Raw genomic sequence first — 27,812 nt, forward strand, 5'->3', positions numbered from 1 at the left:
GGGGTGGGGGAGAAGGAGAGGCCTTTACTTAGTAGCGAAAGCTCGCTATTGTCGAGGGGTACAGACGAAAGGTTCACTGCAAATGCAAGTTTCTTAAAAAAATCTGAGTAATTTAATTTGCGTTATAGTGAGTATTAACATTTAATACGCCAATACCAAAGTCAGAAAATGTTATGCAAAGAAATAAATCAAGAATGGTGAGCATCAGGATCATTCAAGGGAGTGATGGAAAGGACATTGTTTCATGGAGGCTTCATTGTGTTCATTGCTCTGCAAATGCAATGAGGGAATCTCTTCCCTTTCGCAGGCGAAGTTGTTGCTCAAGAGCAGCAAGCTATTGCGATGCTCCTATACCATTTCCCATTTAATTAAACCAACTCCACCATCGCAAACTTTGTGGAGAGAAAGTACAGCCAGAAGCTCAAACACAACGAAAAGAATCCAAATTGAACCATAACCTGTCCTCTGAAATACAACAGCATGAGTACTCACATCCACCCTAAACTGCCATACCAATCTGGCTGAAATATTTGAGGTTTTGGGGACTCTTCCAAGAAACTATATGGAAATATAACCTTACTCCAAGGTGCCCTTCATTTGGTATTTAAAAATTTCCAAATTTCTTCTTAGGTCTAATGGATAGCACTCATGGTAAACTTGAGAAATACTTCAGGACGGATTACTATATGCTCGCAGTCAAAACTTGTCCAGATTGTGCATCAGCACGTCCTGCCAGTTCAGTTCAAAGGTCAGTTTTTTAACAATCCTCGACTTGATGCATACAAAATCTGGAATGTCTTTCTATTTTTACATTTCAAAATGCTCTCCATTCTCTTGAGGATTTTACAAGGATTGGAGATTTTTAAAAAATGGCTAAGTGACATCTACAAAACTGAAAAGTAAAAATAATTAAATCCCAAAAAGTCTAAATAAATTTATTTAAGAGGAAAACTCAAAGCTTTATAAAATGGATAAATCTACTATCCTATTATTTGAAATTCCCTCGCAACAGTGTGACCCACATTCAGAAGTGAAATAGCCATGATGGTGTGAAAGTGGTGCCGTTTCCTTTGCTTCAGAGCTTCCCCTAACCGTAGTTCCCATTTGAATGCTGACCACTGGTCTGGATTCAAATACTCATCAAAGGCAACGTATTTCAATGTTAACAAGGACTAGCGATCCTCCCTAGTAACGCTTTAGACTCTACCAACTATCACAAACTATGACGAATGGGCTCCTTTTCCAGGTCACCATTGCTGACTTAACCTTTCATTCGCTCAGTCCATAAGCCCTGGCAATTAATGTCATGACATGCATATTCATGATATTTATTTGTTCAGTAGTGTACCATTTGAGGTGGTGGGGAGAGACGATTATTGGGGCCTAAAAAATCTAGGAGGAGGTTAATTATGTCAAACAAAGTAAAATAATCCACAGCGGTTACAAGTGAATGTGAAAGGAGCAAAGTCAGAAGATCAACTAAGAGAAAAGAACAAAGACAGTTTGATCAGAGAGAAAGTATAGGATATGTAATTGTGAAAGAAGTCTATGTATCAATAGTCATGGTAACGTAGCCATACCAGAATTGTAGTATCAGTATATCCAACACATTTACAAAAAATTGGGATGTATTTGTTTCCACCCTTATTCAGCATTTACATGAAACAGTTATTTGTGCTATACCAAAGATTAGGACTAGAAAAAGGAAATGAGCTAGTGAAAAACAACAGATCTTTTGTTGTTTAAATGTGAAATTTTGGCATGAAAAATTACATCTTATCAGATTACAATGCCATTTAATAAAATAAACATACAAATAAATTTGGATTCCAAAATGCTATACATTACCTCCTTTCTAGAATAGATTTAAAATAAAATGAGCAATAGTTCTCTTCCATGCTTCCGTTTACTGCCCTACTATTGATTTCATTCCTTACATGATCACATTAAATTTTAATTTTCACATAACTGACATTTAGGTAACATATAAAAGCTCAACAGCATTTAGAAACTATTTCACATTATTTCCATAATATGTAGCACATTTCCAGAAAGCAATTTTTCTTTTTTTATAACAGTAATCCATTTTTGAGAGCTTTTCAAAGTGATTCTAGGTCTATACTTCTCTTGCCCTTTTTTTTTACATTATGTATAAATTTTTTCACCAATGAATTGTCAACAAATACTTTTTCATGCACGGAAACAATGAAGCTGAAAGAGACTACTGCAGAGTACAGTATTATCATACAAATATGTGGGCTTGAAATTAAACAATGGCTCTTGTCATTCCGAGCATCAATCTTCCATTCTTATATAGATCTAATTGAACCAGTTAAAATGCCCAGGTCCATTCATGAAGATCAATAAATTATCAACTTGAGCAATCTGGCTGGTCAAATAAGTTATTAATACATTGGTTTTCTTAAAAACGTTCAATGAATGTGCTTAAATGAATGCTCAAACTTCAAATGTGTCTATCTTAGTTAACTATTAACATCCAAAATTATGATTGGAATAATTTAAAAACATTTTTTGTTTAAAAAAAGTCACTTTTCAGGCAGTGAGAGATTCTTGGTTTCCCTCAAGTCAGGTAGAAAACATATGAACATGCATATATTTGAAGAACCATAGCGACAGATTTTTTCTTGATTTCATAGTGGGCAGAAATATTCATTCATATTGTCCAACTTTGGCAGGGTATGCTTTCTAGCCATCAGACTATTTTAAAGCATAGGTGCCTGAGTAGCAGTGATATATTACATGAAAAAATATAATTTCATTGTCTTACTAATCACCTTCATACTTTTCCATATTCACAATGAAAACTAATATTCAGTAAAATAGATCGATGGTCAATCATAATCAACAGGAGAGTGTCAGCTGCCAGATTAGTTTCCACAAAAATAATTACAGAATAAAAGATCAAGAAATTATTATTGCAGTGGCTAGGATAACTTTCATTGGCCACAAACCCAATTCAAATTAATTAGCTTATACAGATTTTCATGAACACCTGAAAGGCAACAAATCCCAAGGAAAAATAGAAATGTTATGAAATACTCAGGTTTGAATTTTTTAGTAGAAATTTTACATTTCAGAGCAGAGAAGGACAACTCAACTGCATTTTTTATTGAGGTAGTCCAGAGCCCATGCCGCATATAAGGTGTCATCAATTGGTTATTGTGTCTTTAATTCAAGTAAATCACTTAAAGTACGTAATCATTCTGGAAATAAGTCCTCTCAATATTTTCTGAAAAATCCATATTTTGGAAATTACCATTGCCATTGCATCATTCCTCTTAATTATCCCACTCCTTAAGACAACCTCAAGTTACCATTAATGAACTCTCCAACATTGGACGCATTCCCACAATCAAAACATATATCTGTTCAATTAAATTAATTATTTAAGTTTTTATTAAAAAATTAAGGTGAGAACTGAAGCGAGTAGGAAGAATCATTATTACTTAATTATTATAAAATAGAATGTAAGATGGCATTTAATATCCTAATGCCAAGATGAATACAATGATCTCTGTTGAGTGCAAATGTGCTGAAATAAAAGAAGCTGCATTTGATACACTGACCATGATATGAAAGTAATTCCAAAGAGCTGCCTCCCAATGACATGTCTCAACATGATCGGCATCCTTTGAGACACTTAAAATGATCAAAAAATACTATGACAATCATTAAATTCAAAACATTTTTGTATTCCAAAACAATTTAAGGTATTGAGAGTTGTAACCTTGCAAAACTATCTTCAAATTCGAATGAGAATAATCTTTACAGTTATTTTAGATAAATGAACTGGAAATAAAAATTCCAGTCCTGTGTTTTGAAACTACTGTTCTTCCAAAACAACATGCATTTTAAAAACTGCTTTTAAAGTTCAATGAGCAAGGCCTTTTTAGACTGGTGGTGCATAAAAGTTGCTCAGAAGTATGTATGTATATATATATATATATATATATATATATATATATATATATATATATATATATCATACAATGCTTAAAAATGTGATCTAATTTTCCCAGGTGCATATGTTAATGAAACAGGGAATCTACTCAAGCATATTAAGAGAGGAACAGTGTTTCTGTTGACTGTACCTTCTGGCTCTTTAGCTATAACAGTTGAGCTCCTGTCTACACCTGTCTTGTTTAGTTTGTCTTCTGTTGGAGAGTTGAGGGAAGGGGATGAGGCGATGAGGAGACAACAGAGGGAGAGAAAGAGAGAGAAAGAGAGAGAGAGAGAATTGATGAATGAGCGACGACAAGCACGGTTGAGAACATCTTTTAAACCCCCCCACCCCCCAAATTCCCCAAAACTCAATGTGTCATTACCCATGTACACAGTTATTGAAGAAAAAAAAACAAAAAAATTTCACATGCAAGTGACATGTTAAAGGGGATTAGTTAAATAGATGTACCAAAAATGTAAGTTACCACAAGCAAATACACATTTCAAAAGACACAGGATTATCATAGAAAGATAAAACGTAAAAAAATGCACAGCTCCACAACCAAGAATTTCTTTCTATGTTTGAAAGCTGTCTCTGAAGCTTTAATTTTTTTTAACAATGATTCAAGAGGCAGTGAACTGTCCTTGGGTGACCTTTACATCAGCTGAAGCAGTAAAAGCCTTTCACATGAGCCCATGATGATAATAGCAAGGTTGTGGTGCCGTCAACAGATTAAAGTGTACATAGATTGAGGTATTACAGGAAGCACTGCTAAGCTGACAAACACACACACGCACACACAAAACAAATTTACTGACTTGACTTCACTCATAGGGAGACAATTATAAGCTAGAGAACAAGTGTAATAGTCCATTCATTATCCATTTTACATGAAGGAGGGGAGAGAAAGAGAGAAACACAAAGATGTAAATTATATATATACATATATATATATATATATATATATATATATATATATATATATATATATATATATATATATATATATATAATTATGAAGAGAAATCCTGTTAGTAATATCAATGCACACACAAAATATAAGAATATGATAGGAGAGAAATGATTTTGTTGGTTAGAAGAGAGAAGGTGTACTGATGACTCAAGCCTGATGAAAGACACCTCTGGAGGCCTGGTCAGAAATCCATAACACTTGTGATGGATCCACTTTGTATGCATCTCTTCATGTGCATAATCAGATGTAAGTCATCCAGAAAAAATCTGGATTTCAGCAGCATAACAAAATTGTGTGTGCCATGGGAGAAACTAGTTCAACTTCCAAGTGAAGGTTTCAAAATATGCCCTTTATTTATTAGCTAATTATCAATTTAAAGAGAGGGACAAAAGAAGGAATATTTTCATACATCAATAATCTCATTGCCTCAATCATGAAAAATGTGACAGTGCATGGAGGAAATAATACTCGAGGAGGCAGTCAAAGTGGTTAATTGTGCTCTAATACAACTTGTTAGGGTTTCTGTGTGTGTGTGTGTGTGTGTATACACATATATGCTTACACACACATACACACACACACACACCACACACACACATATATGTATATGTATATATATATATATATATATATATATATATATATATATATATATATATATATATATATATATATATATATATATATATATATATATATATATAATGTGTGTGTTTTTTCCAAACTTTCAAACTACAAATAATATGAAAATAAAATTTTAATATATATTCTACTCACTGAGCTATTACATTGATGGTAACTATGTACACGGACATGTTCTTTAAGCACTGACCTTGTAGCATGTGGATATTTTGAAGAGGATGTGATCTACCTTATAAAACAAATAATAAAGGATATTCTATTTCCAGGCACATAATTCACTCGTACAGCCCTAACTCTGGTAAAAGATTATAAATTCAAGGAGAACTTTTTTACTTAACAAAGAAGCAGAGAATAAAACCACAATTCCAAAGGTAATAACGGCTGGAGGTGGCATATTGGCAAAACAGAGATAAAATACTATTGGCAGTGGTAGTGGTGGTGGTGACAAGGGAAAAGGAAGTGACTCTCTTACTATGGAGACCATTTCTTGTCATCACATAATCATGCAATGACAAAATCATACAAACAATAGGCAATATGTCCCATATCTTACTCCTGATACATGAATCAGTGCCTACACATTACAATACAACAATAATAAGCACATGGTTCCTTGTGTTATGGATTTTTGGCCTTACAAAAAAAATGATTAAGAGAAAGAAAATATTAGGACAGATGGTTTTTCGTCATTGTTTCCATGCCACTCTCAATTAATTCCAGTTGAAATGCTAACACTTTCATGCACTAGTTGAGCTATGACTCACGAGCTAGATTGCATGGAAAACCAATTGAAAATAGAAAAGTTCATCTGGGAAACACTGATAAGGTAAGATTGTTTTTTCAAACAAGAATCAGTTAAAAGTTGAATAAGACACAGACACTAACTATGGATGTATTAAAATGGAAAAATGAACACTATACCGAATGAAAAGATCTAAACAAACTTATTTTGGATGAAAGTTGTAAGTTTTGCATTCATTCAAATCAAACAAATGTCTCAGAGCAGATAGTATGAATTTTTAAGTACATAAGAAAATGTCATTGACAAAGGTTACGAAATTATATCAAGGTTGTCATTATTACTATGATTTTTAATTTCAATTTTTTTACTATTTCAATATTCAAACTGTAATTATTGTAATTATCTTTAATAAATTGGCACATGTTAACTATGATTGAAATACCTTTGACATCGTCATCTTCAATGGTCGTACTGCTGTCAGTGGACTCCTTTACTTGAGACCCATCGCCTTTCTTTGCTATGATACTTCGACCTGTGAAATAAATATAAATCTTTCATATTAAAATTTGATTCAAAATATCTTTCTGCTACAAATTTTTTTAGGATATCTTTAATTGCATTGGACCGAAATTACCTTAGTTAAACGGATTAATTATTAAAAAATGATATATTTAAAAACTTAACATTTATTTTTATTCAATTAAATATTTTATGCACATTTATAAAATTTTATCAAATTATTATAAATTCAATGGTAATCAATAAATAAATATTTTTTTTATTTCAAATATTATTAGAGCATAATATAAAAATTACACATTAAAATGTAAATACAGTCTATCATAAAATGAAACAAAATCTATGAAAACTCAATGTATTAAGAACTAAAATATCCATACATATACACAGATTAACAAGTTAATCTGTTATCATGCATAATACCGAATGGCTATATCACCTAAAATAATCAATTGCATTTTCATTGATTACAAGCTACTTATATGTACTTATTTACAACTTATCAATGGCATGCAGGAAATAATACTTAATTAGTCCACCAAATTTAAAGAAAAGTAATTTGAACCTGAAAAAGTAAATGCCGGAATAAATAACATATTAAACTGAAATATTTAAAGAGAGATCTAAACAGTGCACGTCTGAAAAATAAAAGGAAGAACGTACATTCTAGGTGAGAAGGAGTGTTGCCAAAGTCTCATGCATGGAGAGTCTCATGCAAGGGAGGAAGCATACTCAAGAGGAAAGAAGATCACACTAGATGTCACAGAATATGATCTTACCACTTTCTGGAGGTAGTAGGTAGTTACATCAGTTACCATGTCAACAAAGAGATAAACAGGAGCAACATTAAGTCTACATCTACCATTCAGAAGCACTCTACCCACTGCTTAAGTGGCAGGCATCTATAGTAAATGTGTGATGGTAACTATGGCACAATGCATTCATTGTGGTAATGGGAAAATCTGGGTGCATCTATGCAAAAAATTTATATTATTCTATTTATGTTTCTCTACAATCAGACAAAACATTTCAGTTGTTGCTAAATTCACAAAGTATTACTGAAATAGAATGCTGCTGAGCTGACACCTCGTTTAAATATTTACTATTGTAGAATTAGTCAAGGTGCATTTATGTTTTCTGCTTTAAGGAAGCCTTCTATGAAAAGTAATTATTGCCAAAGAGATGCCTTTACCATTCTATTTTATTAACCTTTAATTATGTACTACTTAAAAAGAGTTTTTCATTCATGCATCAAATAAGAGCCAGCTAGCATTTTGAAAGTGCAAAAATTTACAGCAGAGGTTTAAATGTTATACAATAGAAAGGTAATTATACACTTTCACTAAACTAGCTGACAAAATAATACCTCCAACCCCCCACTTAACAATATGCACTGTCTCTGACCATCACCTTCATGTCAGTCTTGTAATTTTGGTATTTACATTACCAATCCATACATAGTTAAACTAAGAAGAGCAATAGGCTACAAACTTCAGGCTAAATACCAACCATAGGTAAAGAAGGTGGTGTATAAAAGTTTTTTAGTTTGTGATTTCAGAGGGAGAAAACCATAGAGGTTACTAATACTGTTACATTACTTTTGTGCAAATATACCTACACTAAAATTATGAGTATGTGCCTTTTAGAAAAGAACTATTCTATTTTCTAATGATTAACCCTCAGAGGCTCAAGGCATGACAATATCAGATTTCAATTTGTTGCCATAAATATTTAACCTCCAATACATTAGCTTATCATGGAATGGAACAAACTATGCAAAATTTCACTATTAAAAAATATTTTTTTATTTACGACCCGGGTTTCAACAGTTTATGTCATCTTCAGGTGATTCTACTGCTTAAACTGTTGAAACCCGGGTCTTAAATAAAAAAATTTTTTTAAATAGTGAAATTTTGCATAGTTTGTTCCTTTCCATGATGGATCAATTTCACATAATTATCCCTGAAACCGTTCGGTTTGACATTAGCTTATAATTAATTTGTTGTCATTTAATCCTCACATTTAAAAATGGTAACATAAATTCTAAATTTAAAGAGAATGTTTTCATTTTAACCAACCTTTGCATTAAATTATCATGACAAGTTCTATTTTCCTGTGAACTATGTAGTGACCAGGAAACTATACCTAAAAATATATTCAGTAAAGAAGTGTGAGCATTCTAAGACCAAAATTATAAAAATCCTTGAGAATTTAAGGGTTAACTATATCATTTGTTAAGTGGTACTACCATGATGGCATGGATCCTTGGCTCAAAGGTTTGGTGAATTAAGGGGATGATTACATGAAAAAAAGAATAAGTTTCTACGACGGCCTCGCCCATAAGTCAATTTAAGACAGCTGTGCGAATAGCTCAATGAGGGAATAAAAAGCAGTCAAAACTGCAACATGAATTGGCATAGGTATATGAGCCAGTTTTAAATTAGATTCCGAAAGTGCTAAATAAAAGATATTGAAAAGGAAGAAGATTCATGCACTGAATAAAGCATTAGTCTGAATTTATGTGATATTATCACATAAACCACCCGATAGTTCCAGACACCTGAACAGTTCTCAAAAGAAAAGACTCACAACCATGAGATAAACTAAAGACTAAAAAGGCAGGATTGAAAATCTGAGTTCTAAAAAACTTGATGACTACCTTAATGTAGAAAGCACTAATGTTAATGTAGAAACTGGATCCACCTACCGATGTGAATTGAAATTGATGGGCTTTCCTATTGCTTTGAAGGTGGTTGCAAGCAAAAAACCATTTGAACAACACTATTGGGGATCTAATCCAACAGGAACCACCCTTAATATTATTGTGTTCATCAAACTACTCCATATGAACAATGGTGAAGAATAGATTGAAGAAAAAATCTCTTTTCGCAATTAAGTAGGCAAGTGATGACCAATATGACACAAGTCCCATTGGAGAAATTCCAAAGTGTCACTGTGACCATACTAACAACAATAATACTATCCTGAGAGTACACTCTGCGATATAATCATTCCTCCTTGAATAAATAACTCCATACATTTGAATATAATAACTCATTATATAATGAAGCAGTTACAGTTTTCAGAACTTTGGAATAAATGAGTTTCACTTTAATATCATCGTTAGCATTACTGAGGGTAAGAATGGTGCCACATCTCTGGATTGACAGTGGGAATGTTGATAGGGGGAAGAAGGGGAAAAACAAATTCAATCTCCAATGTTACTTTCAGTCATGGTCTGAAAATAAAATATTATGCCTCTAGGATATGTCCAATCCATTTTCCTCTTTTTCTTGTACGTTTCCTCCATAGGCTTTCATCTTCACACACCCTTTCAAACTACTTCTTGATATGTTACTTTGTCTACGCATTCTATTTTCATCTATAGCACCGCATTCCCATCATCTCCTATCCCACCTCCATAGACCAATAGACTCACAAGAGAGCAAAGCTTCTTTGGATTTGAACAGCTACCCTCTTACATGGACTAAGCGTGCAGTACTCAGTCTGTTATGGGGGCTCTGAGAAATAAATACACAATCTTTTTTATTGATCGTAATATTCATCTATTTTAATACACACAATTAATGTTTAACTAATTTCTTATTGATTTTTAATACAAGTATATATTTTTTTTAAGGTAATCTACCGGTTAAGGTAGGTTTTTGGATGGACACAGCTACCAAAAACAAACATTTTATTACTCCTAACAAAACACAAAATCCATCATCCTACTCTATATAAGGTCCCTCTTCGTCTCTGAGTACTTTCTTCCTCCCTTCATCCCGTCCAATATTCCTATCCTGTTCCTTCCCTTTCCTCTTTTGCCCAACATTCTACCCTCTATCACAGTCTTCAACATCCCACTGCCGGTCAACACCCCCTTCATCCACTTTTCCTGCCTCCATAGGATTTCTCCCAACAAAACCCTCTCTTCGCCCACCATAACAAGTACTTCCTCATTTGTTTTCTTCTCTGTCCATTTCACCTTCTCCATTCTTCTCCACCCCCACATTTCAAAAGCCTCCAGTCTACGTCTATCCTCCTGCTTCAATGACCACGTTTCCGCGCCGTACATAGCTACGCTAAGTAATTACACAAATAATCCATTAACAATACCTTGAAGTATGCCCCAACAAACAAATCATATTTCATATGATCTAGTTTAAGTTTGAATGCTGTTGTATTATACTTAACAGGAATATATCAATTGAGTACATAAGACGTGAATTTTATCTGACGGACAAATATTGTTCAAGTACAGTGTCAGAGATAATTTCTTTAAAGATAATCCAAAAATAGCCATTTTTCCCTTTTCAAGTTGGATTATGGGCATGAAATATCCCCAAGGAAAATAAGATACATTCAAGAAATAGGTAGAGAGAAATTCATTTGAATGGGAACAGAACCCATGGCCCCTGAATTGAGTAGCAAAGGGTGCTACCTACTCCGTTCTCCACAGGATTCATGGCTTCTGAGATAAGACCATATTATGAAGAAAAAGCACTACAAGTGAGATGATGTCGTGACATGACACAATCTGAAAATTATAATTACAAGAACGTAAATACGTAACATTTAGTGGGGGGAGTAAAATGACGAAGATTACAATAAAATGGATTTATGTTACACATTAACTATGCAACAGAATTATAGATAAGGGAGTAGGAAAAAAGTATATTCTCTTTCTGCATTTTCCGTAAAATAATTTATGCAATCTAGCTGGACCATCACATTGACATCATTGTAAGTGATAAAATCAATTCAATAATCAACATTATTAAATTATTCTATAATAATTAGGTTACTCAGAAGCTTTATTGGTCTTCTTCTGTTGCTTAATAAACCGATGAATATAATTTGATGCCAACAAATAATTTCATGAAATATAAACAACATTTAAACAATGAAAGAATAACCAATATATATATATATATATATATATATATATATATATATATATATATATATATATATATATATATATATATAATGTAGAGAGAAAGAGGTACTGAATGTTTACATAAGTGTTTTATGATAATCAATTTAGGAAAGGTTATAGTTCTTAGGAAAATTAAAATCTGGGATATTATTTATCATCAGATTGAATTGCAAAGTTATTAGGTATGCCATTCATACATTTATTCCCCAGCTAATAGTTAGCCACGTCATCTACATTGAGTTTACATTCATTTTTAAGTTGCATTCTTATATGGAACTAATAATGTTTGAATTTCGGAAATATAATTGTATACAATTTATGCAAACATAAAAACCTATGTTCAGTAACTAGTTATAAGATCAATAGTTATCAACCCAAAAGACAGGATACCTAAAAATGAACCCAGCTTTAACTGAGGTACAACTACTTAGACAATGTAAATAATGAGTAAATCATGAAGGAACAGCATTGCCAATTTAAATCAAATTATTTATACACATAACTGTCCATATAAATATTCTTTTATATGTTTAATTTTGCAAACTAATCTAAAGGTATTGATTGCATTCCAACACAGCAACAAGGCCTGTTAGCATTTACATTTACACTCAAATCACTCTACAGATACAAATTACTATTCTAAGGCAACTTGCATTTACTAGTGCTCTCTAAGTCTAACCACATGATTATACCTTTCTGGCACCTATGGATGCTCATTCATTGACAAAATCACAATGGAAGCAATTCCACTGATATTTTAAGTCATAAACTACACTGGTGTACATTTAATTAGATTATCATTTAATTGTTAGGAACAAGAAGACAGTGAAGATTTAAGTCAGCAGACACAATTAAGTGCATACATGTATAAGTGTACTGGATTTCCAGGCAGTTGAACCGTGGAGTCAGAATATGAAGAGTGTCTTCATTCACACTTGAATGTAACACAATAGCTGACCTAAGGTTATTGCAGGAGGAACTACAGAAACATGGTGCCTGAACAACAATAGGAATGGGATTTTAGTGCAAGTTTAAGATATCAAAATAATGCCTCGGATATTTTAAAACTAGATGCATTATTCATCTCATGATTTAATGAAGGGAGCATAGATATTTCCAATACCCTTTATAACAGGACAACAATTGCCTTGAAAAAGTAATTCATGAGGTATCTAAATTTATTTCATCAAAGTTATTATGCATGTATTTTACCAATTAGAAATAAATAAGAACTACATTAGCATAGTCGATGCATTCAAGTGATTTCAATAAAAAATTTAACAAACTAATGTTTTTAAATGTACTTCCTATGCTATTGTCCTCTGCTTACTTCTACTACCATCTGATTTATATTGGTGGCCACTGAAAAAAATAAATTCAGAATGATCACCATTGGCTTTCTATGAATACATTTTATATTCTGACTTGCCCCAGACAATGGAAAAATTACTATTTTTACTCCATAAATGAGGACTTTTTGATGAGACTGTTTATATAAATATAGTTCATATTATTTTTTTATGACCACAGCATTACTGCCTACATCTAAATTGCAAGAGTACTTTGAAATTAGTTAATATCAAGGAACAAAGATCATGGGGAAGGTTTTTGAATGACTGAAGTAGATACAACAAATTAGATGTTGACAAATAATAAGTAATCTCAGTATTTGCTGAACATAAGGGCTAAATTAAGCACAATAGATGAGGGCTTAGATGGACTTTTGGCCAATCATGCAAACAGAGCATTTTCTAAAAAAGGGTATCATTATTGACCATCAGGAAAATATTCAGTGTAGGATTTCAACACAGTGAAAGTTTACCATTTCAGTGTCTTACTTTACTGCAGTCATGTGTCACTTGTATGTTTACAAATTAGAGGTAATTTCCACATCACAATTTTCACATTTTGATCTCATCTGATGCCCTGACCCACCCAGCTTCTGTGATGTCACTTATGTACGTGATTTCCCGTAATTCAGCCTCGTCAAGTGATGCCACACTTCCAATTAGATCTCATGAGACAAAAATTGCAAGAAATGATTGGGGGGGAAGTTGAACTAGAACAGTGGCCACAGTAATGACTCCCAATGACAATAGTCTTAGGTGGATCCAACCCATGGGTTGGTGGAAACTTTAAACGAGGGATTTCAATCCCTGGTTAAGAAATGCAATGCAAATATAATGTGGTGCATCTCTATCACACACAGGGTATACAAAAATATGTACTATGGATTGTGAGGACTGTTTATCAACGGTTGTCTCTCTGAATCAATGGCATGCATTATTCTGGGTTTGCTAGTTATATTATATTTGAAAAAAAACACTTTTCAACAATACTCAAGGTAAAAAGATTTTGTTTACATTTAAAGCAATGAATCTGGCCAAACAAATTTATGATAATCATTACAAAAGGAAATTGGGCAAAATTGATTTTCATTTATAATATTCACAAGAAGCATATTGTAGGTCACCATATCATGCCACAAATAGACCTATTTTTCACTTGAATATGCATATTTCAAGCGAGCCAACATTAGTTCACAAATGTGAAATTTTGAATGCAGATCAATTTTGGGATGGCTTATTTTATAAAACTCCAAGCTCTGATAAAGAAGACCACAAGTATTCCTTAGAAACAACTAACATTGAGCATCTCAAGTGACTAATATAAAGAACATATTGTGAGTCTTTTTAGGTAATCTACCAGTTAAGGTGGGTTTTGGATAGACACTACTACCAAATAAATATTTTGTCTCTTCTAAAAAAACAACCCAACATCCTACTCTACAACAAGGCTCCTTTCATCTCTCTGCACTTCCTTACTTCCTTCTTCCCTTCATCCCGTCCAACATCCCTATCCCCTATTCCTGCCATTTCCTCGTTTGTCTAACATTCTCCCCTCTATTACAGTCTTCAACATCCCACTGCCAACCAATATGCCCTTCATCCATTTTTCCTGCCTCCTTTGGATTTCTCCCAACAATTCCCTCTCCTCCCTCTCACCATACCTAGCACTTCCTCGTTTGTTTTCCTTTCTGTCCACTTCACCTTCTCCACACCCACATTTCAAAAACCTCCAATTTATGCCTATCATCCTGCTTCAGTGACCACGTTCCCGCACCATACATAACCATGCTCCATATCAAAGTTTCAATGAGCCTTTTCTATACATCCTTACTCTATATCCCTACCATCAATTCCCTCCTTGAGAAAGCACTTTGCCTAACACAATTCTTTTCCTCAAATCCCAACTACTTAGACCATTATGGCCCAAAACACTTCCGAGATACGTAAGCTGTGCCGACAGCGAGAGTTTTTGCCCACCTATTTTAATGTTAAACTCAGCAATCCTCTTTCTGGAAAATTGCATAATCTTTTTTTTATTTACATTTATTCTCATCCCATTTTTGTCGCCCTGAATTTCCAATACACTCAGCAATGATTAAAACCCCTTGCCTGACTGACAAACTATAGCTTGGTCATCGGCAAACCTGACTGGTTTCACGTATTCCCCGCTGACTTCCATTCCTATTCCTGTTCTTCCCTTAATACCTCTTAGATTATTTCCTCCAAATATACATTGAAAAGCACCAGTATTTATGTACAACCGTGCCACACACCTCTTCCTAACACCACCCGTTCGAACTCTCGGTCCCCCACTCACACCTGAGCAGTCTGAGGCATGTACAGGTAGCTGATTAGCCTCTTATCCCTCCATTCTATTCTTAATTTCGCTAATATATTCATTAGTTTTTCCCAATTCACTCAATCATATGTCTTTTTGAAATATACAGGCAAATACATCCTGATTGCACCCTATATTCCTCTCGATTAGAAATCTCATTACTGCAAAGGCATCCCACGTGCCTCTCTTCTTCCTGAACCCAAACCGATCATCCCCTAAGTAATCATTTGCCCTGCTCTCCATCCTTTTGTTGATGATCCTGAGAACAACTCTAGTTGCATGGGAAATCGAACTTATTGTTCTGTATTCCTCACATGTTGTAGCCTTTATCTTTTTCGGAGTAGGAACTAATAATGATATGACAAAGTCTTCATGTTAGATTCCTTTCTCATAAATGCTAAAAATTAGTCAATATAGACTCTTCCTCTCTCATTGTCCCAAACCTTTAAGTAGTTCCACAGGAATGTTGCCTGCCCCCACAAGCTTATTTCAATTTAGTATTTATTTGCTAGGTTTACTAGAAGAGTGAGAGCCAACAGGTTATGGACCCAGGAACCTTAGCAGCTCAATAAAGTGAATTGGTAAGTTAAAATAAACAGACAAATGAAAATCACCATTTGGAAAAATGGTATTGAGGGGAGAAGTACTACAATTTGATAAATTAAAGGAGAACAATCAACACACTTGAAGTATTCTTGTACATGGAGTTTCATGTATGTGAATGCTGATAATTGGTTCAATCAGGATATAATTATATAGCATGCATTTCAGATATTTCCCCAACTCAGAGAAGGTGGCAAATGAGAAAGGCAGATCCTTCATCATCCACGTAAGTAGTGTCTGAAGTTTACCGCTGATGATACTGGTCACTTAGATTGGCAAGGGATATCAGAGACACTTAGCTGAGTATCTATATAATGGAATTGGTGCACTGTTGACAATACTCTTCTTAAAGGGAAGGGTAAATGTTAAAAAGGAGAACCTACGAATGAATGAGTAAGTTGAAAATAGCCCATCTACAGAGAAAAATACATAACTCAGGAATGCCTGAGCTTCCAAATATGGCGATGGCAGTATGGCATTTACTTATTGAGGCCTGCTCTGAATAAATACCAATGATTTTTGTGTAGCCTTGAAAGAGGAGAAGAAAACCAAATCTCCAAGAAAGTCGAGGCAAATTTTCTCTTCGATGAGAAGAGATCAAAGAGAGAAGTTTCAGCATAAAGAATAAGTGGAGACAGCCTTGAGCCAGGCAATTGCGGTGAGATAGGCTGGGTCGGGCGGATGACATACAAGAGGACTAAATGGACCAGTATCTAGATTGGAGAGATCACCACCCTTACATTTGTGAGAAGGGAATCATGTCACATGGCAGAGGTTTGCCGCTACCGCATGTTTCTGACAATCAAAGAATGACGATTGAGATGGAGGCTGGAATAATCCAAAAGAAGCTCGGGTAGCAGTTGAGGAGTGTTTTGTTTCTTGTATTGTCAACTATGCAATGCCAAGTCATGTGACATGAACACGTGACCTCTAGTCATATGACTCCTCAAAAGAACAAAATGAATGAGGGATAGCCAGAAAATTGACTGTTTCACATAATTCTGAAGAGAATGACTAGGCCAAAAGCATGAATTTAACTCTTTTTGATATGGTGTATTGTATGCTAGTAGAATCTGGAATTTTGCAGTTTTCCGGCTGAAGCCTTGAATTCTCCAGCCTTTACAGAAATTGTTGACCTCCTACTTCAACAGGAAACTATAAACCTGTCAGGTTATGGAGGCAAAAGAGAAGAACCTCACCTCATATATCATATAAGAAGAAGACCATTATCCGTCAGGCTGCCGTGTAGAACTTTTGATTTTTTATTAATTTTTATCATTTTTGGACTGACAATATGTAAATTTCCATACTATATTTTGACAACTTCTATTTAATGAAATGTTTATCACATCCCAAGAATGATTGAATTTGTCAATTTTAGATACTTAGATTCTTGATGCGAAGAAGGGTGGAAAAAGTAAAATGGATGAAAAAAAACAAATAAATAAGCAGAAGGCATGGCGGGAGAGGAGAGAGAGTTTTTGGGAGAAATTCAAGGTACGGTAGTAAAATGGGTGCAGGGCATTTTGATTGGTGATTAAATGCTGACGACTTAGATGGGAGGGAGAACATTGGGCATGAGAGACTGATAGACAATCGTCTTCGTTTTGGGGCGAGATTAAGGCTATGGAGTCTCTTCTCCCGCCTAACCCCTAAGGCAGAGAGAGGATCCAGGGGGAGGAAAACAATACATAGGCATGCTGCATGGAATGAAGGGAGGTAGTAAGTATCCAGATTTACAGAAGGTTTTACCGTAGCATCACGGTGTTTGGATGTCTTTTTGGGTGGGGCTTAGACATTTAGTGGTGCTAGTTTGTGCATATCCAAAACCCACCAGTGATGATAAACTCGGTACGCACCGAATAAACACCTCTTATAATCATGATAAAATCATGTGCATTACTTTCTTAGTTGACCATCTAAGGAGAAATAATGAGCTCTTTGTGCTCGGTCATCTTACATAATCTATATTATCTTTGTCAACACACTTGCAAAACTTTATTGAGCACTCTGTGGGATGTAGTCATCAAACTGTTAGATTCCATGGAAAAGAAATATACCACACAAAATACATACTCCACATTTAAAATTGCTGCTAGTTATGTAATCCTATTAAATGATGAAGATTATTTCCTGCGCTGTTCAAGTGTTATCATCAAATATTAAACAATGGACTAGTTGCTACCATTTCAATATTAATTTACAAACAGAACTGCCTTGGCATTAAATTTTATTTTCTTGTGCATTTAATTTCATGAGTATATAATTGATATAAAAATAAACACCAGTTTATCGGAGGCGAAGAAGGAATTGCCTATTAGCATTTGAGAGGCACTTTTAAATATCTTAAGGGAAATAATGAGATTCTCAGGTGTAACAGGGGAACATGCAAAAAAAGTCTCAGAGCAATAATTATTTCATATCTCTGATCATAGTGGTAATGTATGTTTGTTTCAGCACATATTTGTGGTAATTTTACTCCTTTGTTTTTATTGTAACTCTCTTGTTTTCCAGATTGTCGGAGCGTAAAAAATTCAGTCATGAAACACCCAAAGCTTGTTTTAATTGTAAGATGAATTTATCCAAATAAATAGCTTTTTACATTTGTTTAAACTAAACATATATTACCGGAAGATGTAAAACAAATAAATGAATTCCCTGATATCAGCGACCAACTTGAAATTTAAGCAACCCTAGTGTGCTACTATTTCAATCCCCCCCCTCTTCACTAGTTTCCTTCCCTTTTGAATGCCCACGCCACATGACTTGCCCCTCAGTCACTGGCTGCAGGATTTTTGATGGAGATAAGATCAATCATCAGGTTGAAGTTTGTGAGGTTTCCAAATTTTCATAATTCTTAAGTCCATTCATAAAACATGGTCAATTTCCACATGGCTGCCTGATATAAATGCAAATGTTTTGTAAATTGCCCCTTTTAATTGTCCTTTGGATTGACATACCTGTACATTCTGCTGTTTGTCGACAATATGCTTTGTTTGCCATGGCTTTTTGTATTTCACCCAATTTAATGGATGTTGTTTGTTTCAAGGGAGGTTATTTTTGGCAAGTTTAATGGAAAAATTCCTAACACACTTCAGACAGAGATTTTATTTTGCTATTTTCTAGAATGGAATTATATTCACACAGAATACACTGTGCAATCACCCGACAAAAGTTTGTTCAATGAGTGATTAGATTCCTAGTCAAAGCTGATAATTTTTCTGTTTTCCATCTTTGATCCATTAGAGTAATGAAGAAATTGTAGTTGATGTTCACTCTTCTTTCAAAATAGAATTGAATGGGAAAGGCAATGCTAATCATTGGGGGAATATCTGAAAAACTGTGTGAATTGCACATGGGGTATTCATACATCCATCACCATCTGAAGTTAAGTAGGAATGGAATGACACTCTTGATTCAGTTGGGCATCTAATTTTAAAAAATAATTCAAGAGAGACAAATATTCTAGATTGCTACCGGCCAAAAATTCAGAGTGTTTTGGGGCAAACATATGGACCAAAAATACTGACCAATGTTAATACTTTATTAAACATTAAATATACTAAAATATAGACTGGATATATTGCATCTTCAGTAGCCAGTCACTACTGAGTGGTGGTAGAAGGAGAGGAGATGGCGAATACATATATTTGGAAATCATTGTTTGATGGTGAGAGACTGTGTGCATGCTTGGGAGGAGGGGAAGGGGTGGGGGAGGGAATGAGTGCTGGGGCAGGGGACATCACCTGATCAAAGTCACCCATTATGAAGGCAATAGAAATGCATGCAATTTGAAAGAACTTTGATGCCCACAAATCAATTCGAAGAATTCATTTAATCTATCCACAGAACTACAAGTTTAACATAAAGACATCTTTGCATTTAGCATTATGATAATAATTAATATCGCTAAATGGTTTTTGCAAGTGCAAAAGAATATCTGTATCAAATTCAAGTTTGCCTTGCCACGATACAATCCTTTACTCCCTTTTAGAAACAATTCACTTGGCTGACTCTAAAAATGATTCTCATATGAATGCAAAAGACAAAACAAAGTAAATTTACTTAGGGCCTTTAAAGAACAATTTACGATGAAAACCTAAAATCTGATTACTTGCTTCTATGGAGATAAAATATGAAACATGTCATTATAGCCGCAACTTAGGAAAGCATTTGAATTCCTTCCCGTGGAATTGCCCTTTCTCAGGGAATCAACTGCAAAATAGAGTCAATTTAATTCCGTAAAAAACAAGTGCCAAGCTAAACCTACTGTTAAATTATCCAAATACATTAGAGCCAACTAAAATTAATACATAGGAACAATTGTTGGCTCTAGTATTTTCATCCATATCTTGTATGCTTTTGATTTAGTAAATTGGAAAATACATGCTCATTAATCAAAGCAAATTAGTTCTTAAAAAGAACTAATATGTCCATCACCAGATTTCAAATCCAACAGAGAAAGAGGCCGCCAATGGGAAGAAAATTGTCCATTCACTGTACTGAGCAATGGTAATTGTAATCAGGGCTACCCTATGTACGGAAAACATGGAAGCCAAGAAGAGAACAGGAGAGGCGTGAAGAGAGAGCATGATAGGAAGACACAAGAGGGCCCTGCCATGCACCTTTCAATCCCAGCATCACCAATGAGTGATGGCAAGGGGTGTCCCGGAAACCCATTTGTCGACACTGACTCCACTCTAATCAAACATACCCGGCACAGCATTGGGGCTGGAGGTACTTACCATGAGCATCATACTTACTGGAGAAGTTTCGTGTGGCTAACATTGTGGTTAGAATTGCTCCCTGAAACACAAGGATAATAAGAGCTTTACTGGTCTACAGGATATGACACTTGATGCATTAGATCCATAATTAGAATTCAAACATTACAAAAACACTATTACATAAATTCCAATAAGCTAATGTTCAACACAATCACCAATCAATTTCTGGCAAGGAAATCTGCCAACCTTAGTGAGAAAAAGGCACGCCCAATTCTGAGGTGGGCACAACAACTGAAGCCTACTAATTGGTCAATAATAGAATTCACATCAGCTGCTGGCTTTTCTGCTTAACTTATAGCTATTATTAGTATTAGTTTTTAGGGGAGGCAACCGACAGCTGAGGTCATTTGCGCCATAGGGGATGGACAGGAAAGGATGAAGGGTGGAGTGAAACCCGGCGTCGGCATTAGCCTACTCTTTACGAAAGGTGCCAAGGGGTCCGCAGTTTAACGTCCCATCCGACGGACGGCGTACTCACTCAAAGTGCCCTCCACAAAGCACCTCAAGTAGGGATCGAGATACCTCTGAAAAATATTCAACACCGCCGGGATTTGAACCCGGGCCCTCAGGGTGGGAAGCCAGTACGTTAGCCCCCCGCACCATTTCGATCCCCTTAACTTATAGCTCTAGGTCCCATACTGACATTTCACAACTATGCAACAAGTACTACAATTCACAAAAGGGCACACGAGTCTAGAGTTACTCAACAAAAATGAAACAACGACAAAATAATTTATGTCAACAATGCTGAAGAAAGTAAAATTAGAATATATGCTTGTAAGTGACAATTGGGACAAGAGTACTTGTGAGAAATGAAAGAGTAGCTCAGTGAAAAAGTAGAGCCAGGCATAGGGGAGGGGCCGAGGCCATGGGGGAGTGGTTCCAAGGGTCCAGGGTCACCTGGGAAGAGATCAAGCCACATCAGACACACTCCCCTCCCCCCTCCCAGCGCCACCACTGGCCAACTCTCTTAAAAATGCCCACACTCTTGCTATTACCTCGTTTCACACCTTGAGGCTCCAATACGAGTGGTCTTGGATGCTCACAGCCAACCCAACCAGAACTTATGATTTGAATTCCCACATTCATAAATTAATACAATCATCCTGCTCGCTTCCATTTAGACAAATCTTGACAGCCTGCATCATTAGAAGGAAATGAAAGCCAGGTTGTTGGGTGGGTGGGTGGGAGGTAAGGAATTCTCAAATGGCCCCAGGCTCAATGGGCCTTGAGACCATCAATCAGAAGTCTTTCTCAGACCAGGATGTGAGGCCAGCAATGCCCCAATTTAAGTGTCAAATTTAAGCTCATAACACTTGCCTCCCAGAGCATCACATAATGGGGACTGCGGCATACAAATATTTATTGAAGCTCTGCCCAACAGATGATTTCAAGGCAAAAATATTACGTTCACAAACACCCATGCCTTAGGTGTAGGAAAACCCACCAAGAGGTGGGAATCGAACCCACAGCCTCTAGAGCAGCAGGCAAGGACATCATCGCACTCAGCCACTGAGGTTGGCAAAGAGCCAATCAATTATTTGTAACCTTTTGACAAACTGTCACCACTTTCCAACATTTTACCTCAACACACTAAATTCCAACTCTACTGACTCAAAGATGTGCATTGCATAGGGCGAAAGGGATCATACAGAAGCATTTACAGCATGATTTGGTTGACCAGAGCTTCATAATTATGTAGGTACTATTATTACAATGGCAAAATAGGGGAGTTTGAAACTGATGATGAATTTATGTCATGAACATTTAGAATAGATCATGAAAATCAAAGCTTGAATGAATGGGTCTGCAATGTGACATCATTAAAGTTTTAGTTGTCATACAACATGTGAAGGGAAGAAATAAAGCAAAGTCTTACCTTGAGTTTGCGCCTGGCGTTGAATTTCTTTAGGCAATCCACAGTCTCCTGCCTGTGGACAACTGATGCAACACGCTCCCGTTGCTATGGAAAAGTACGAGGGGAGATCATTTAATAAATATTTTTCACAAATCCACCACTAATATGTACTTACTTTATACAATAATCAAATAAAATTTTGATGATTTAATAAGTGCAAACACCATTTCACCAAAAGGCAATTGTACATTCAGCCCATTTCTTTATGAAAACATTCTTATCTGGCTTTTTACCCAGAAACCCTTCGATAAATGTGAACTCAAAACTTTGCACTATGGAAACAAAAAAGTGATGTAATATACAAATAGATATATGTATATATATATATATATATATATAAATGGATAGAGGAGAAACTCAGTGCTATGATCCTTGAATGAGACTAAAAGTATAAAAATATCACCAGTGCAACAGTCACCAACAGATTAAATGGGCTAAAATGCATTTGCAATTATATAAGTACGTGCTAATATCAAGCTATCAACAAGTTCTTTTAGCAATGACTGTATCAAAAGAGAATAGGAGATGGGGGTCAATGAGGGTTTTCATGCTCCACACTGCCAAAAACTTTATCAAGGTCTTTGAGTCACTCTCTGCACGTCGCCATACTTACGCAGATCCAAGGGTGCTTGAGTGCTTCCGAGGCAGTTATTCTCTTTGCTGGATTGACAGTGAGCATTTGATTGATAAGATTTTTGGCATCTGGAGTCACAGTGTCCCATTCTGGTGATGGATACTAGGCACAGGGTAAACAATTGAGATTTAAAAGATTTTCAGAAGCTAAGGAAAAAAAGGCACTTCTTTAATAGCCGCATGCAGTCAAGCCTTGTTAGTTTGATAAGAGTGAAATCTGAAGCATTGGCAATTTCAGTCCAACTTAATTTTTATTTGGGTGATGTGGCACGATGAATTTAATTGGTATTAAGCATGGACAAATTTGAATCACATCTACGCAAAAGATAGGACCAAAACCGGCAAACCACAAACAGTCCTCTTACGTCAAAATATACCCTTCAACACTGATGATGACGTTACCTTGCATTTCATGAGAAATCTTCCATTGAATATTCATAATACACTGAACAAGGAAATGTTCACTTGCAATACAAAAACACCTGATGCATTCAATCTATGAGAACATTGCTGAAGGCAATACAACAGAGGGTTTGCCCTCCTTGCTAGAGATGAATGCCATTGTTAATCATGAGGTAATACTCATAATGAAACTTGACCAAATGAAATCATTGACTAACAAACAAGAAAGGAATATTACTTTCATTTTACTCTAATCATTCATCACTGACTTTATTTCAACAAGTTGAAACCTAAACTGCTGATGTCTGTCAACGGCAGCAGATATCTTCGATCGCTCAACCCTCAGAAGGGATTCAAAAGACACTCCTTCCATGTTTTACTAATGATTTAGGCTTAAATCAGTCAAACCAAATGCAATGACTTCTTATTCATACACTGCTTTATAAGTGTGCTATTAATACTTATTAGGTACTTTATCTTGATAAAAATAAACGCACATTTAACTCTATTTAGGCCCTTTGCTAAAATAAAAAAACCTTTAGACAGCTATTCATTTAATAATATAGATGCTTGATGAACCTTATGAAACTGTAGCCTTACACAAAAAGACTTTATCATTATGTTCCGTTTATAATGTATAGCTGAAACCCACTTCTATTTCAGTCATAGATATCAATGTTAGGACTGGTATGTATCAGCCATCCAAGTCGTACCATTCCCTACCAAGCACCGTAACTACCAATACTAATGCATTTAGACTTTCATCCTGACACTTTTAGATTAATACTAATACAGGATACAAATGGCTGCAAATATATGCAGTTTCCAGGAAATGTTTTACCAATGATAAGTTTTAAGTTCACAGAGAAACCCTGAGATAATTCAGACTTGCATACAAAAGCCCAAACTTTCATATTAAAACATCCCAAATTCTCTCCTGAACATAAAATTACTCTGCTAATTTTAAAAATCTTGAGGAGCACACTTTTTAATCATCTACGGCATTAAGCATAAATTCCTGGGCATGTAACAACCCATGAGATGCATATGCAAGGAAAATTAACATAGTAGTCCTAAATAACACACAGCTCCTGAAATTCTTCTATATCACTGCATACTGCTGGGGTTTGCTTTTTGATGGGCAGGATTAAAGGTGAATTAAAGTGAATTTTCCCAATTCCTGACATCACATACTCTTTTTCATGACAACAAGAGTTCAAGGGCTGAGGCTGAGCAGGCAATAATATATGAAGAGAAGAACTTGGACTCTAACAGCCAAAAACAATTTTCCATCCTACATAGGATTTTGCATGAATTAGAGATTTGAAAAAAATTGGATTAGTTATTTATATTTCAAAAAACTAAAACCTCAAAAAATTATAATATTTCTGTTCAAAAGTTGCAAATGGTAAAAATCATTCAATCAATTTAAACCATATTTCCACTCTATTCAGCATAGGCTCTCAATTTACCACTAATATTGAAGAAGAGCTATGCTGAATATTTGACAAAATTTAAGAAAATTGTATTTGAACACTGAAATCATAAATAAACTTTAGCACTCAGTCAACAAGAATAAAATAAAATTTATGTTTTGCAGCACCAGCAATTAAAATACATGCACCTCAAGTTTTTGACGGTCATCAAATGTTAAGTCAATATAGTATAAGTTTAGACAAAAATAGTCCAATTACAGTGCAAACATGCTTTTTCAATGAACATGGTCTTGAGAGCATTGATTTTCCCAATATTTTGGTAGAAATCATTAATGGAAGGTTGAGTGTGGCTAGTGAGAAAATGTTTACTACTTTATAATGTGATATTTATAGAAAACTTCACATGATACTAGTATAAATAACTCCAGAGAAAATGTGCCAAATTTTTGCTTACACAGAGGAACTTCATTATATGAGCATAATCCATTCCACCATATTTCTCGTAATGCAAAACAACTTTTTGCACATAAGTTTAATGCAATATATGATGATGTGCTTAATGCCAAAAAAATAAATTATTTACAAGGTTTATTCACAGAAAATTATGCAAACATCATTTAGGATCACATATCATGTTTACCTATCCTTCTATTGCAGAAGGTAGCAACCGGGAATGAAATCTCGTCCTTTTTAAAACCAAAAAAGAATTGAAATATATTGTTAATTATTGATGATACTAGCCTAATTCCTTTTTACTATAAAGGTGTCCAAAGGCATTTCTTCTCTGGCATAACTGTTGCATAGGTACTATTGTCACTCTATTTAAAGCATCTATCTCCTTAGTATTGTCTGTGTTCTTGAAAAAAGGGCTAATTGTTGATGTTGACCGATAGCTGATGTGCATACTAGATAAGTCAGACTAACATCTTGTTCCCGATTTCCAATAATTTTACTTTTCATTTCTACTGTTATTTTTTTTATTTTTTTATGCTTTCTTTTTATGGAATTGTCTTCGATGTTTTTAAAACTATGCACAAAACATTATTAAACTTTGCAAACAAAAATTACTAATTATATGTTTGAACAGAAGTTTGGAAAAATGTGTGATCACTAGCGACGCTAAGATGCCAGCGGAACAAGTGTTAGAGACAAACTGCAGTAGCAGGCGTGCAATGAATCCGTGAATTCCCCTCCCCTTGTCACTCGTTATGCGAAAAGTCACTTGTCAAACAGGTCTTTTTGAGACCACTATTTCCGCTCGTTATGCCAATTAATCGCTGTGCAAGGTGCTCATCAAGCAAGGTTCCATTGATATGATAATATAATCATTGAACATTATGCGGCCAAGTCACTACTTGTAATGAAAATTAAACTGTTTAATCAACGACTTCATAATACAAAGCCATAAAAAATGAACCTACATTCATATATATTAAGTTTATGTTCCTTTTTCTTATCAGGTTAATTAATTAACCTTGTATCCAAATATATGCTCAGTTAATTCTAAATAAAATGTATTCAGCTTAATACAGATAAAATCTAAATTGGAACTGAACAACTTCTACATTTGATATCCCAGGAATACTGCATACGTTAATAGTTTTTATGAATTGCAAATGAAACTAAATGGAGAACCATCTGTTAAGATGACTCTGGGAAAAAAATGTTGATAAAATAATTCCTGATCATGGTGTTTGCCTTTTTAGGCATGATTTGTGATTTTAGAGGCTACCTGTGCTGCTTCTGTTGCAGAATGAATCACCCCTCCCTAAGTAAACATCTCAGTTTCAAGTTTTCTTTTGACAGTCACTACTAATGTGATTTTCAGGGATATTTATAAATGTGATGGCTAAAAATCCCTCATTTCAGTAATAACGGCCTTATTTATATTCTTCAGTTAAATTTGTGCCCTCAAAGGAATATTGATGTTATGAATGTATTGTTAAATGTTTCATAATGTCCCTATGCCCACAGCCCCACCTCTTTTGGAGCCTATACTGAATACATACAATTTTATTTTTTAAACAGGTGAGGAATATTTTATGCAGAGCAATATTTGTTATTTCCAAAAAAATCTTGAGAAATGATATAGCTTTGAAGACAAGAAATATAATCAAGGACTTTTGATATTCATCTGATGGCACAAAAGTATGAAATACACTAGTCCAATAAGTAAACTAGAATTCTGTTGAGAAAACACTCTTAAGTTAGTCAAACACTGATAATTCCACTCACGGCGTATTCTTGCATCTTATGCGTATGACCTACACCCTTATTCCACAGAGTGAATAGGTATCATTGCTCATGGTATCACTTGCCACATTATGAATGCAATAAGTCATTTCCTGTGTCACATATAAACATAGCCTTGTTTGAATCCAATGGAAGATTTTTCAGGTAACATTATGACCAGTGTTGACATGAATATATTTTTAATGTAAATTTAATTTCAAGTCAAATAAAAATAATCTCACAACAGTTTACCTATTGGAAATCCAGTCACAACTATACATTACCATGGAACAGAGTATCAGAACATTTTGAGCATTTTAAAACTGAAAACA

At 34.8% G+C, this 27,812-nt stretch overlaps 1 protein-coding gene across 15 annotated transcripts in view; it reads right to left on the minus strand.

Annotated features, from left to right (window-relative positions):
* Positions 1–27,812, minus strand: part of CaMKII (Calcium/calmodulin-dependent protein kinase II) — a 329,599-nt gene that overhangs the window by 42,656 nt on the left and 259,131 nt on the right. For 7 of the 15 annotated variants that reach the window (XM_071586334.1, XM_071586330.1, XM_071586331.1 and 4 more), the window contains exons 9-13: positions 23,391–23,513; positions 22,739–22,822; positions 20,818–20,878; positions 6,764–6,853; positions 4,113–4,175 (exon numbers count right to left, since the gene is read on the minus strand). In XM_071586334.1, coding sequence (XP_071442435.1) covers positions 4,113–4,175; positions 6,764–6,853; positions 20,818–20,878; positions 22,739–22,822; positions 23,391–23,513 — 421 coding nt within the window. The remainder of the gene's footprint in view (positions 1–4,112; positions 4,176–6,763; positions 6,854–20,817; positions 20,879–22,738; positions 22,823–23,390; positions 23,514–27,812) is intronic. The other 8 variants (XM_071586332.1, XM_071586325.1, XM_071586335.1 and 5 more) reach the window with 6 other exon arrangements.

Source organism: Hetaerina americana, unplaced genomic scaffold (assembly GCF_022747635.1).
Source record: "Hetaerina americana unplaced genomic scaffold, ioHetAmer1.1.p SCAF_22, whole genome shotgun sequence".
NCBI lineage: Eukaryota > Metazoa > Arthropoda > Insecta > Odonata > Calopterygidae > Hetaerina > Hetaerina americana.